Source organism: Emydura macquarii, unplaced genomic scaffold (genome assembly GCF_026122565.2).
Source record: "Emydura macquarii macquarii isolate MOO-44397 ecotype Brisbane River unplaced genomic scaffold, CSIRO-AGI_Emac_v2 contig_2676, whole genome shotgun sequence".
Taxonomy (NCBI): Eukaryota; Metazoa; Chordata; order Testudines; family Chelidae; genus Emydura; species Emydura macquarii.
The window spans coordinates 10661493-10675857 of record NW_027132813.1 but is presented as its reverse complement, the minus strand read 5'-3'; the positions used below and the strand labels follow the sequence as shown (position 1 = coordinate 10675857).

The following is a 14365-nucleotide window of genomic DNA, read 5'->3' as shown; positions in this document are numbered from 1 at the left end:
TTCCAGGAACCAGTGCACGGTAGCATGCACTCACCTATATTGGAATGGATATGAGCAATCACTCCAAATAGAAGATTCCACTGGGGCTGTTGTGGATCCATAGTGATTCTGGGAGACCTAGCCTACCCCTTTATTGCCATGACTCATGAAGTCTTATACAGGCAATCTGGATAGCAGCAAGGAGTGCTTCAATAACAGGTTGAGCAGGTGCTGAATGACCATTGAATGTGCATTTGGCAGATTAAAAGCTCACTGGCAATGTCTTTATGGCAGGTTAGATCTAAATGAAAATATTTCCATGTTTATAGCTGCCTGCTATGTGCTCCATAATATTTGTGAAACTAAAGGTGAAAAGTTTCCCCCTGGGTGGAGCGCAGAGGCGGATTGCCTTGCGGATGAATGTGAACAACCAGATGTCAGGATTATTAGAGGGGTACAATGGGAGGGGGGGATTCAAATCAAGAAGGCCTTGAGGAACTATTTTGACAATGAGCACCAATCAGGTGTCTTTGTAAACAGCACTGTGCCATGCTATGACTGCTATCCAGCTTGCACTGCTTATCAATGTGAGGTGCAACCACCATGTGCAAGAGACAGCTAAAGATTGCTTATTCTACACAGAGAATGTCTTTAATAAATAACAATTATTCACAACGCACATGAAAAGCTGGGCTGGAGGAGAGAAAGCAGTGAGGGACAGTGAGAGCTATGATAGCTGAGTGTAAGTCCAGCTGTCATTCTGGAAGCTGTCTGAAGGGGTGGAGTGAACGGGGTACCGAGACAGCCGGAGTTTGGTAGGAATGTGAAAGTGGAATTTGGGAAGAGCATGGAAAGCAGTTCTGCACTGGCTGTTAGGGGGAGGCAAGCATGCATGAATTCAATCTGCAACATTATGAGCGACTTTAGCAGCTCTGTTTGCTTCTCCCTGGCTTGTATCATGCACTCATCACCTGCTATCACTCGCTCCTGGTTTTCCCTTCTCTCTTGCCTATCAATTTTCTGATTTTAAGACAGTGTGTCTCTATGCCTTTTTTTGTTTCTTTTCTGCCTCAGAGGACTGGAGAAGTTCTTGGAACATCTTCTCTTTGATTCTCCTTGGTCATTTTCTTAGCTGCAGGTGCTTGCCAGTGTGGAGGGGTGTTCCCTCAAGGGCACATCTGTAGAAGCACAACAAACAATAAACAGAAGCATTATGATGAGCACAATAACAGCATTGATGCATTACTCTTTCTCACTGTCCCCTGGCAAGCACACAGCTCAACGATCAATCAGGGCATGGTGAGTTGTGTCCAGGGGGAGGGGAGGTACTCAAGCTGGGGAAAAGGTACTGGGTGATTGTTTGGGAGTATTGATAAACATAGATAGGGACAAAATTTCAAATTGTGACACCATTTTCCACAGGTGGGGCCATAGAAGCTGATATCTCACTCTTGAGAGTAAGCAAGGATGCTAGGGTGCATCTCCTCCATCCAAGCAGCTTCAAACCGGATCTCTATGTTGCTCGCCAGTGTGCCACTTTGGTTCCTGCACAAGTGATTGCCGATTGGTGTGGGAAAGTTTCCTACAATGGGGGAAGAAACAAAACAGCTCTGCTGAGGAATCTCTGGCAGAGGATTGGCGAGTACCTCCAGGAAAGTTTCTTAGAGATCTCTCTGGAGGATACCCGTGAAATCTCAGGATGCATTAACACACTTTTACACTACATTGCCTATATGAACAGGAGAATGGGAAGCACATGCAAACAGCTACTTTTGTGCATTTCTATCCCTTCAACCAGCTGTATAATGCAACAAAACAAAGGACAGCTGTACCTCATGTAACCAAGCAACATCAAGCTCAAATAAATCATTTACCCAAGCTCCCCTTCCTGCATCCTGCATATTAGAGTGGGAGGGCTGGGACTGGCTCAAAGCCTCCAGGGTTGAAAAGAGGTCCTGGCTCCCTATGTCAGCAAACAACCCACTCCCCTGCTCCACATCATCCTCCAACTCGACCACCTTGTCCACAACTTCTTTGTCAGGATTCAGTCCAGTGTCTGCTGCCTCCAGGCTCGTGGAGGTATCAATGGATCTCTTGGCAGTGAGGTGGGGTCACCACTGAAAATAGCGTCCAGCTCCTTATAGAAGCAGCAGGTCTTTGGCTCTGCACCAGCGTGACAGTTTGACTCCCTAGCCTTTTGGTACCCTTGCTGCAGCTCCTTGAGTTTCGCACAGCCCTGCAGCGTGTCCCATTCATAGCCTTTCTCCGCCATTAAACAAGAAATTTGACCATACATGTTGAAGGTCCTTCAGCTGGAGTGGACCTGGGATTGCACAGCCTCTTCTCCCCAAATGCCAATCAGATCCAGAAGCTCCAATGTGCTCCAAGTGGGAGAGCTTTTGATGTGTGGAGCCACCATGGTCAGCTGGGAAGATGCAATGTAAGCTCTCCACACTAACCAAGCAAGAAGTAGAATTTCAAAAATTCCCAGGACTTTAACGGGAGAGGAGAGGATGGCTGTAGGGCAGCAGAGTTTAAACTGATGGTCACAGTGGTCGTGATGGGCATTGTGGAACATTCCTGAAGGCCATTTACCATGACACAACCAAAACGCGGTGTCTTCACTGATGCTTTGTCGCTAAAAGTTTGGCTCAAAAAGCTCTGTGCCTCTCGTCGTGGCGGTTTTATTTTGTTGCAAAGTCAGGGGAGTTGGTGGGGGAAAGCGGGTTGCAATGTGTACACCATCCACTGTTTTGGTGCAAAAAGCTGAATTTTGTCAACAAAAGTCTCTAGTGTAGACCAGGCCTTAGACAGGATCTGGCTTGTCTGGGATCACATAAATGCCTTAAGGGCATCCCTACATGTACAGCACTGCAGTGGCACAGCTATGCCAATGCAACTTCACGGCTGCAAAGTGTCTGGTTAAGACGCTTTATGCTGATGGGAGAGAGCTCTCCAGTCAGCATAATACCACCACCTCCGCGCACGGCAGAAGTTATGTCAGCAGAAGAAACTCTCCCACAAACAGTGCTGTGCACATGAACACTTATGTCAGTATAACTTATGTCGCTCAGGGGGGTGGTTTATTTTTCATATCCCTACATGACATAAGGTATGCTGACAGACTGTAGTATATCCTTAGTATATTTTAACAATGTGTAATTTTGTCATGGTTTTCTCTTTTACCTCAAAGAATATTTTTTCCAATAAAAAATATCATTAAGATACTGTGGAATCCTCCTGCTCGACTTCCTTTTTCCTTCCTACCTACCCACCCTATCCTTCTTTTACCTCAACACCAACATTGAAGTTTATCATCTGATATCTTCCTCTAGCCCTTCCATCTGCCCCAGCAACTCCATACCCATCCCACTGTGATCTCCTCCTTCCACTTCGACCCTACTCCTTATTTTTTCCTCAACCTCTTTATTGTCTTTGGTTTATTCCCCTCACAATGTAAACATACTTTAATCTCCTCAATCTTAAAAACACACCTTTGATCTCATGTTGCCTGTGCAACTGTTGACTACTCTTCCTTCTCAAAACTCATTTAATGCCTCATCTACAACCACTGTATGAATTTCTCCTCCTCCAGTTCCACCCCTAGACCTCCTCCAGTCTGGATTCCGACCTGTATACTTCACTGACACTGCTCTTACCAAAGCCTCTAATGACCTATTCCTGGCCAAATACCAGGGCCTATACCTTAAAATATTCTCATCCTCCTTGAATACTTGGCTGCCTTTAACATAGTCAACTGTGCTATTCTTCCTGAAATCTTTTCTCCCTTGGCTATCAAGATTCTCTCCTTTCCTGGTTCTCTAATTCTTTCTTCAGTGTTTTATTTGGCAGTCTCCCCTCCCTTCCAACTGCTAGGTTCTCTGCAGTGTTCAGCAGTACTGCATAATTCCAGAGGCCTTGCCACATAATTTAAATCTAATCTACTGCATAGTAAAAGAGGCCTTGCCTAGAAAAGAAAATGACTATCTTCCTGGCTGTATGTGAGATTTCTAGGCATCATTGTAACCTAAATGTCAACCCTCAGCTATACTTTAAACAAGTTCTAACTCAAGCTCAGAGCCAAATAATGTGGATTTTAGAGCAGTTTGGATCTGGATTTTACCTTAGTGGCTGGTCTGCCCTTCTCTTTATAATGAACGGGCTAGAGCAAAATCCAGGGTCCCACCACTCAGCACATGGGAGGCAGCTCTAATCCGGGCTGGGAACTAAAGTTTGCATTTGATAGAGTCAAATTGGGCGAGAACTATCTGGACTAAATAGTATAACAAACTGATGCAGCTGGAACAACCACTCCTTAAACTAAGTTTGAAATCCAGTGAAGGACTTGAGAAGCAAAAATTACCTGTTTGGTAGAGTGCTCAGAAACTAGGGATGGGGAAACCAGTTCAGGTAGAATGAGGAACAAAGAAGGAAAGTCCTTCTGAATGAAACCTAACTGAAATCTATTTAAAAGGAGAATGGTAACCATGTAGTTTATTCCATTTCCAGGTATGTGGCTCTTGTTCATTGTTCATCCTAACACAAAACAAAATCCAAACTCTTGTACAACAGAAATGACCTGCTCACTCAGTACTGTACAACTTAGCATGATCACCCCATTGATAAGAGTGAACCCCAAGCAGTTACCATTCACTCCCAACCAGCCCGACTGGAAGTTTGTGAGAAGTTGCGCTTTGCAGTGTGCTCAGAGGGATAATAGATCTGTGCTTGGTGAACTCCCTTTGGCAATGGAGTGAACTCTAGAGTCAAAGATCCCCTATGGAGAATACTCTGCCTCCTGCTCTCTCCTGTATAAACTGAGGGGGTCACCAGCCCAAATGCTACTGCTACTGGCAGTTGTGCTAATGCTGCAATTATACGGTGAGAGACAGGGGCCTCTTGGGTAGGTCTGTGATCTTCCAGGACCTGAGCTCAGTATGTCCCTTGTAACAGCTGACAGCCTCTAACACCTGAAGCTGAGTGGGGAATGCATTTCACATGCTGGGCCATGTTCACTTCTTATCCCTGTGCTAATCAGAAGAAACTCCACTGAAGTTAAAGTCAGATATATTCTAGCTCCCATAAAAACAACCATTAGGAAGATGATCAAATGCCCATGTAACTAACTTGCGTAGTGAACTATTTATCTGTAATTCTCAGTTTAAAATGGTTTTACAGTTTTTTCAGGAATCTGCCTTACTACATAGCTCATTAACACTTCCCCAATGTCATGCTGAAAGGACCATTCTTTTGGAATATCCCCCACAACTTAACGCTTTGTACATATCCACTCATCTAATTACAGAAACCCGTTAGAGATGGTCTAGAAATATTAGGATATGTCCATACATAGGGGAAGTGGGAGCATTAGATCATCTCCTATTGCACCCCTCCAGTTCTAACAATTGCAGAATTTTAAGTCTTACTCTTTTTTCCTCCCCCCCCCCTCCCCCCAGTGGTGGAAAGAGCCAGGACGAATTAGTACTGGAAATAGCATCTGACATTCTAAGGCAGCTGCCACTCACTGTAGAGGAGCAAGATAAAGAACTGACACCTGGAACTGAACATTCCTCCAAAATTAAAACTACACTGGGAAGCTTAATGTCAGGGCCCATTTGGGCTTGTCTTGCAAAAGATGCTAAAGGTCAGTACAATGGTTTACGTAATGTTTAAACAGAAAGAACCTTTTATTCTCCCAAATTAATCTTTCTTTTAAAAAAATTCTGTTTTTAACATTGTGCTGCACAGTTTCTCTCCTCATTCACAACATGCCCCCACCTATGGAATTTGGAGGTGGTCCAGTGTTGTTGTTGGAAGCTCCAGGACTAAGACCTGCTCTTCAGCGTGGTCCACCAGAAGTTCTGCCTCTGGTGATGGAACAAGATGGTGGTTCAGGTTTTACTCATCATTTTGTTTTATAACTAATTTTTATTGATTTTCATTTAGTAGCAACCTCATTTCAGCTTCTGGCTTCACTATCAGTTGAGCATTGAGGCTTTAACCCTCTGGTTCCTTCAGTATAGCACCTATCAACCAGGCTCCCTCTGTCCCCCAGCAAAGCAGCAGAGAAGCCCTGCAAGAATCAAGCCAAGTCCAAGAAATGCTGTGGGCAGCTTATTAATAGCTTCAGAGGTTGAGCTATGCCCTGCTGCCACAAAGCTGCCAACCCTCTCTCTGCCAAAGCATAAGACTTTGAGACAGACAGCTGGGCTGGAGCCAGAACCCCCATCCTAAGCCACAACTCCACTGCTGAAGATTTGATCAGAAACATGAAGATTCCCACAGAGATGAGAACCCCTCCCAGATTACTTGGGGGAATCTCCAGGTCCCAAAAAGACATAAGTAAACCTCCCCTTCATTAAAGGAGCAGTTTGTATTGCGAATGAGCAAATAGGCTTGACTGTGGTTGTGCAGACCAAAAATATTTTCTATTAATAATAAGGAAAACCTTCTTGGTGGGAAGCAAGTGGCTCATTATTTAAATGTATAATCCTTACTTGGATTTGAGGAGTCTTGGGTTTTATTCTGGTCAAATCCTTTCAGATGTGTGTAAAATATTAATTCTTGGCAATTTTTCCTGCATCTTGATGGTATTTGTGACAAGAGCCATGGCTCCTATCTCACTGGAATCTGTGCTGCACCCACAATAGCAAATAGTCATCCCAAAGAGATACCCTGTACATCCAAATTTAGAAGACTGAGGAGTGGTTTGGGAAATCATTAGAGAAATAAGTAGCTGAGACTGCAGAGGCCTCAACCCTCACTATCAAAACAAGGATGGCAATCCATTGGTCATTACCAACACCAAGGGTACGCAGGAAAGGATTGTTACCATAGCAGACAAAAAAAATCAAGAGTAGCAGCTCTCAAGAAAACCTAGATACATTTTCTTCCTGAACCAATAACATCCACAGCATGACAAAAACAAAATAAACGTTTGAATATGACTGATGCTGTACAAGACTCTTCCCTTCATCTGTACTCTTAAAAAATAAATGGTAGTACGCACAGCAAGGCTCAGGTCACAAATTATGCATCTGTGTCCATTCATGGGCAACATGCCAGTCAGCACCCTGTCCAGAGAAACAGACCCACTCATAACTTGCCAGGAAAGGATTCAAACCTACCAGTTGTTCAAAATCAAGAAATCTTTTAACCCAGTGCTGGGAATTGTTCACCCAAAGTCCAAAATAGGTCTGGCTCTGTCCATAATTATACTATCCAAAACTTCATTTAATGAGTTGTTTACTGGCAGTGGTCATTCACAGCTAACTATTTCCAGCATCTAGGATTGCTGGTTCCATGTATTGGCATCATCCCCTGCGTGGGATTTCGCAGAATGCCTCTCCAGAAGTTCCTTCTGAGGACATGGAACCACACACCAGATGCAGTACAAAGTTAGGCATCGTTTTTAGATCACTTCCAAATGTCCCTTTTTAGGTACGTAGGTACAAACAACATGCTGATAGGCAACCAAATTTTCACTCAAGATCGTTGTATACTTACTATAAAAGGAAGCCCTGTAGGGTGGGGAACATACCTGGAAAATAAAGGTTTGAGTTCCTCATTCAGAATATGGAAAGCATACAGCTCTGTCTGGCTTACACCTTGTGCTGTACACATTTCCAAAATGCAGAGTATACTTCCTTTTAGTTTACTTCAGTTATATCAGTGGCATGCCTTAACAAAATCAGGAATGGCCAGATGGGATCAGACCTGTGGTCCATCGGCTCCGGTATCCTATCTATGACACAGGCCACTCCTAGCTGTAAAACCCTATGGCAATTATGGAATAACTAACCATTAGCGGTTTGCTTATGATCTGAAGCTTGAATGTTTATATTCCTTCCAAAACCAAGGAGTAACTACAGGTCAAAACTTCTCTGTGACAATGGAAATAGTGTCTGGGCAGAGGAGAATTTGCTGTTTTTCAATACAGTTCACATAAAAGATACAGACAAAAGAGAGCTGAAGTCATCCTTCAGTGACTCAGTAGGCACATGTTTAGACTAAAGAGACAGTAAAAGATCCCTTGCACCTGCAGAAAAGACCCAACCTCTTGAAGCAAGGATCTCTTTTTCATTTGGACCTAGTTCATCTACAATTAACAGCCTGGGCATTGGAAGAAACGTGTAAGTCAGCAGCCTTTTACATTTTGCTATCCAGATAGAATTTAATTAGGAAAATTCATTCATTGATCTGGACAAGTTTATTCAGCTGTGAAGGGAAACAATAAGCTATTTGGGGTAAGAACTGTCTCTTGGTTACATATTTGTACAGTGCCCAGCACAAAAAGACCTTGGCCTCTAGATGCTACCATAATATAAATAGCTAACAATAACCACAAAGTTCTTATAGATTTCATCGAATATTAGAGTTGGAAGGGACCTCAGAAGGTTATCTAGTCCAAACCCCTGCTCAAAGCAGGACTAACCTCAGCTAAATCATCCCAGCCAGGGCTTTGTCAAGCCGTAGCTTAAAAACCTCTAAAGATGGAGATTCCACCACCTCTCTAAGTAACCCATTCCAGTGCTTCACCACCCTCCTAGTGAAAAACTTTTTCCTAATATCCAACCTAGACCTCCCGCACTGTAACTTGAGACCATTGATCCTTGTTCTGTCATCTACTACTATTGAGAACAGCCTAGCTCCATCCTCCCTGGAACCCCATTTCAGGTAGTTAAAGGCTGCCATCAAATCCCCCCCTCATTCTTCTCTTTTGCAGACTAAACGAGCCTAGTTCCCTCAGTCTCTCCTCATAAGTCTTGTGCTCCAGCCCCCTAATATTTTTGTTGCCCTCCACTGGACTCTCTCCAACCTGTCCACATTCTTTTTGAAGTGGGGGGGCCCAAAACTGGACATAATACTCCAAATGTGGCCTCACCAATGCTGAATAGGGGGGAATAATCACTTCCCTTGATCTGATGGCAATGCTCCTACTCATGCAGCCCAATATGCTATTAGCCTTCTTGGCAACCAGGGCATACTGCTGACTCATATCCAGCTTCTTATCCACTGTAACCCCCAGGTCCTTTTCTGCAGAATTGCTGCCTAGTTCGTCAGTCCCCAGTCTGTCCCAGTCATGGGATTCTTCTGTCCTAAGTGGAAGACTCTGCACTTGTTCTTGTTGAACCTCATCAGATTTATTTTGGCCCAATCATCCAATTTGTCGCGGTCACTCTGTATCCTATCCCTACCTTCCAGGGTATCTACCACTCCCCCTAGCTTAGTGTCATCTGCAAACTTGCTGAGGGTGCAATCTACCCCATCCTCCAGATCATTAATGAAGATGTTGAACAAAACCGGCCCCAGCTGCCAGCTAGACATGGAGCCATTGATCACTACCCATTGAGCCCAATGATCTAGCCAGCTGTCTATCCATTTTATAGTCCATTCATCCAACCTATATTTCTGGTGATCTCATCTAACCTGTTTCTCTAGGATGGTTGATAAAAGTCCTATAGTCAAGCACAGTAAAGAAGGGGACACGTCATTCTTTAGACAGGCACATCAGACTTTCCATTTGAATATTATCAGGTGTCAAGATTCATCAGAATGACAGGTTAGATAAACATGTGGCAGGATTTTCTAGTTTTAATTTCCTCGGAAAAAACCCTGAATCAGCTCACATGTTAGGCATCTAGGAAACCATTTGCAGAGGGAAGCCAGGCTCCATCTACATGGTCCCTAGTAGCACTGTCAGAAGAAAGTGCCTGAGCCTCATCTGAGGAAGATTTGCAAAGTAGATTTCCATTCCTCCATTCCTGGAGGGACATCCCTTAGTAACAAGGCGTCTGAGTTTGTTCCCAAGTAATTCCTTAAAATTACAAAGCCTTTTCTTTCTGTGAGCAGGAACTTTCATTTCTGCCTATTATTGTACTGTATTAAAAATTAAAAAAATTAAAAGTCTTCTTTATCCTTCACCCCCACTCCAAAATACACACTCTCTTCTGTGATTCACTGCTCACTACTTCCCAGTAGTGATGAATGAGGAGGGAAGCTGTGAAGCAGAATGAGAAATTTCTTACCTGATAATTTTTTTTTTCTGTTAGTTGCTTCTGTCCTCATTCAACCCACCCTGGTAGTCCGAGAGTCTTAAACATAGAACTGCCTTAACATCAATCAGTACAGTTTCTACTTGTTGTCTTAATGCCAATCATTTGCTGTAGTGTTTCTACAGCTTTTCAAGAACTCTTCTGATGGCCCAAATTAAAGGACAAGGCTTTAATCTTGGAGCTTCCAACAACAACATTGGACAGCCTCCAAATTCAACAGGTGAAAAGTATTACTCATTCATGATGAATGAGGAAAGAAGCTTCTAAGAGAGAAAATTATCAGGTAAGAAATTTCTCATTCTTTAAGTGATTGTCCACACAGATTCCACTTCAGGTGTGCATGTGCCCCACATGCATGAGATTGGATTCTTTTTGACTAGCTGTGTCTGTTATGGCTATGCCTGTGCTCTGCATACCCTTGCATTCACCTTAACTAAGGGTATAAAAGGTGAGTGGTTTCAACTGCCACTCAATTCCTTCTTACCATCTGTGGATACAAGACAGAACATCTGCAGTGTCTGCATCCTTTGACCATGCAACGTATCTTTAGCTTAGTTTTTCCAGTTTTAGTGTATTTAGAATTAGTTTTTAAGATGTTGTTGCGTATTAGCTTAAAAAAATCTTGTTTAGTTACAAAATGGGGGATTTTTATAGTTAGTTCCCCCATGGTCAGGGGGTATACTTCTCATCATTGCAAAATCCAAGTCACCAGACTCGAAGAACTGCCCTTCATGTGAATCCACTATGTCTATAAACAATGGGCATTCCTGCCGTCTCATTTGCCTGGGATAGAGGCACATCATGGAACACTGCTCTGTGTGTAACTTGTTTTCCAAAAGACTTTCAGAAACAGATAGATGAGGCTTAAATTGCGTCTTAATTTGAGATGTCCAAGCAGCCTCCCACCTCTATCTCAGAGAAACTTGAAACAGGGTCAGTTGCACTCTACCTCGGCATTGGCCAACCATGTCTCAACTTCCATCTCCTGTGATGCCTCCTCTAATAAATCTGCTTTCTCTACATCTCAATGACTTCTGAGAGGGGGAGAAAAGAGCACTGCACCAGCAAAGGAGTCACATATAGGTTGCCATCACCAACTCCAAGTAAGAAACTTAAAACTTCTCCTTGAATCTCATCTACCAAGAGTTGCAACTCAGAGTCCCATTCTTGTGCCCTGGCACTAAAGAGCAAATTGGCACCAAACACTCCTCAGGATCATGCTGCCCCCAGTATGCTGCAGATGCCATGGTTCCCAACAGCATCTTCAGCACTGAAACCTTTAGCACCTCATCCTTGGTTCCAATCATAACCTTTTCATTACCAACAGACATTTTCAGCACCAGACATTTTGGCCCTGGAGATTCTGGCATTGAATCTTTCATGGTACTGGCCAGTCTACCTATAGATTTGGTACTGGAGTCTCCTCTACTAGAGCACTTAAGAGATGTCATCTCCAAGCAGCCTGTGTCTCTGCCTCCACCCAACCTGGCAATCCCTTTGTGTACACCTGATTCCCCAGACAGGATTCCTCCACCCCTGCTATTTTCGTTGTCCTCCCCAGATCACAATAGAGACTTCTCTCCTTCATGCCCCCACTCTCCACCTTCGGTGCCCCCACAGAAATCCAGCAGAAACTCCATAAATGACTCCAGCAGAGAATATAGAAAGGGGAAGGTTATTCTCAAAGAACCTCCATTTGTTATCCTCCCAGATATTCCCTTGTTCCCTGATAAGGTGGTCTATCCACCTTTTTTGGACTCTCAGGACAAATTAAAGGGTTTTCCAAGATTTGTTTAAAAGGATCACAGAGATTCGTGATATGCCACCAGCAGTTATTCAGGAAAAACAGCACAAATTACTGGATATACTTCACACAGTGACATCAGGCAGAATAGTAATGCTGATAAATGAAGGTCTTCTTGAACCCACAAAGACAATCTAACTTCTATCCTGGGCACCTCCAGAAAGGGCGGATAGGAGGTACCAGGTTCCAGTTAAGTACCTGATCCCAGGTTCCTTAGTGATTCAAGCAGCTCAAGAAAGGTCCAAACAACATGGAACCTCCAGGAACACCCATTCTTCCTCAAGTGATGTCCCTGTGGGTGCTCCACTTCAGGTGATCGTGCACCCTGTGTCTCAATTCGGACCCTGTTAGACCACACATGTGCTCTCCCTGTCTCGTGCCTGTAGTAGTGGTTAACGAGTACTGTGTGGTCAACCTCCTCTCCCGTCCCTCCCCCAATTCCTTCTCAACCGCCCTTGGTCCGAGTCAGAGCTCCGGCAGTGCCTCTGCCTGACTTACCTTTAGGTATAGGATTAGCACTATAGTATAGTAGATAGAATAGTTAGTTAGAATTTGTTTCTTTTCCCAATTTAAAAATACATTATTTTTACATTTTCATTCACCTTTCTCAGGGACAATTTCACCTGAGAATGCCAGGGTCTCCAGGCTTTAAATGTTGCTTCTCCTGCCAAGAGACAATACCAGTCTCAGACAGACATTCCTAGTGTGTCTGCTGCTTGGAGCAAATGCACTTACTTCAGAAGCGCTCCTATTGTCACAACCTTAAAGCCCATGCCAGGAAAGTGAGGGACCTTAAACAAACTCATCCTTATGGAGAAATCTCTCCATCTGGGACCGCAAACTCCTCCCGGTCACTGGTCACCTACCTTGGCTTCTGACAGACCATCCCTCACCAACACTGCATGGGAGGGACCTGTCTCCTAAGAAAAGGGCGAAAAAGAGATTTGCCATCTCTAAAAAAGGGACATGCGAAAAAGAAGCATTCTCCAACAATCTCCACATCATCGGTACCAGCCATGCCACAGTTAAGTAACTACAAGTCGGCAGTATCTTCCATTACCACTAAAACTGAAGACCCTAAGCAGGAAGGCTCTCAGAAAGACAGCAGAAACAAGACTGCTTCTTCTACCTCAGCACCAACTGCAACAGCAAAACACTCAATACCAATCAGCTATGTAGCATCTCAGCTTATGGCACCATCTTCTGGCTCTCTGACACATAGCACAGAGACAGCAGTACCCAAGTCTACTTTGTCTCTTTCAGTACAGACACCCTCAATACAAATCCTTCCAGCACTGTAACAACTTCTGGTACCACAACAATTTCCAGTAATGCAACAATTACCACAGATGCCGTCTTCAGTACTGAGATGCAGCATTTTCTCCAACATAAGGACTTAGTAGTTGCTGCAGCACCAGAATCACCTCTTCATGATACCAATATAGCACTGGTACTTTCAGCACCGCTACACATGCCACCAAACAGATCTGCCCCTCCTTTTTTAGTGAGGATGATGACGATGAGGAGGGAGATGTTTATTCTTCACACCACTCTTCACCCATCCAGGGAATCATCAGACCAGATCTACAAGAGCAAACGACACTGTTCCAGAGTTGGCACCCAGGGGTGGTATGGACATACATGGATGCCACCACCAATGCCATTCCCACCACAGAGACCATATGCTCAAGACAAGTGCTTGACCCACAGCCACAGAGGCAGTGGCAAAGACTCAAGACAAAGGCCATCTCAGTTTCCTATATCATAGCACCCTGGATCAAAACATCAAATTTCAAGATTTGGTTCAGGGCTCAAGAGACCTCCCCCAACTCCAGTTGCAGAAAAGACTTTCTACCAACCATCACTTTATAGATCATTTGACACCATTCTACCTAGCATGGTGAATTATTACTCTGGATAAATGTGTGCTGGAAATCATTACCACCGGTTATTCCCTCCAGTTATAGACTCATAGACTTTAAGGTCAGAAGGGACCAATGCGATCATCTAGTCTGACCTCCTGTACAACGCAGGGCACAGAACCTTACCCACCCCAATCCTCTAATAGAGTCCTAACCTATGACTTAGTTACTGAAGTCCTGAAACCATGGTTTAAAGACTTCAAGGTACAGAGATTCCATCAGCAAGTGACCCATGCCCATGCTACGGAGGAAGGCGAAAAACCCCCAGGGCCTCTGCCAATCTGCCCTGAGGGGAAATTCTTTCCCAACCCCAAATATGGTGATCAGCTAAACCCTGATCATGTGGGCAAGACTCACCAGCCAGATATCCAAGAAAGAATTCTCTGTAATAACTCAGAACTCACCCCATCGAATGTCCCATCTCAGGCCATTGGGCATATTTACCACTAGTGGTCAAAATCAGTTAATTGCAAAATTAGGCTGTCCCATGATACCATCCCTTCCATAAATTTATCAAGCTCAGTCTTGAAGCTAGCTAGGTTTTTCACCCCCACTGTTCCCTTTGGAAGGCTATTCCAGAACTTCACTCCTCTGATAGTTAGAAT

The 14365-nt window shown here is 44.0% G+C and overlaps 1 protein-coding gene across 1 annotated transcript in view; it reads left to right on the top strand.

The window, feature by feature from the left end:
- Nucleotides 1-14365, top strand: part of DNAH14 (dynein axonemal heavy chain 14) — a 584657-nt gene that overhangs the window by 529188 nt on the left and 41104 nt on the right. The window contains exons 91-92 of the mRNA XM_067564773.1: nt 5446-5623; nt 5728-5849. Of these exons, the coding sequence (XP_067420874.1) occupies nt 5446-5623; nt 5728-5849 (300 nt within the window). The remainder of the gene's footprint in view (nt 1-5445; nt 5624-5727; nt 5850-14365) is intronic.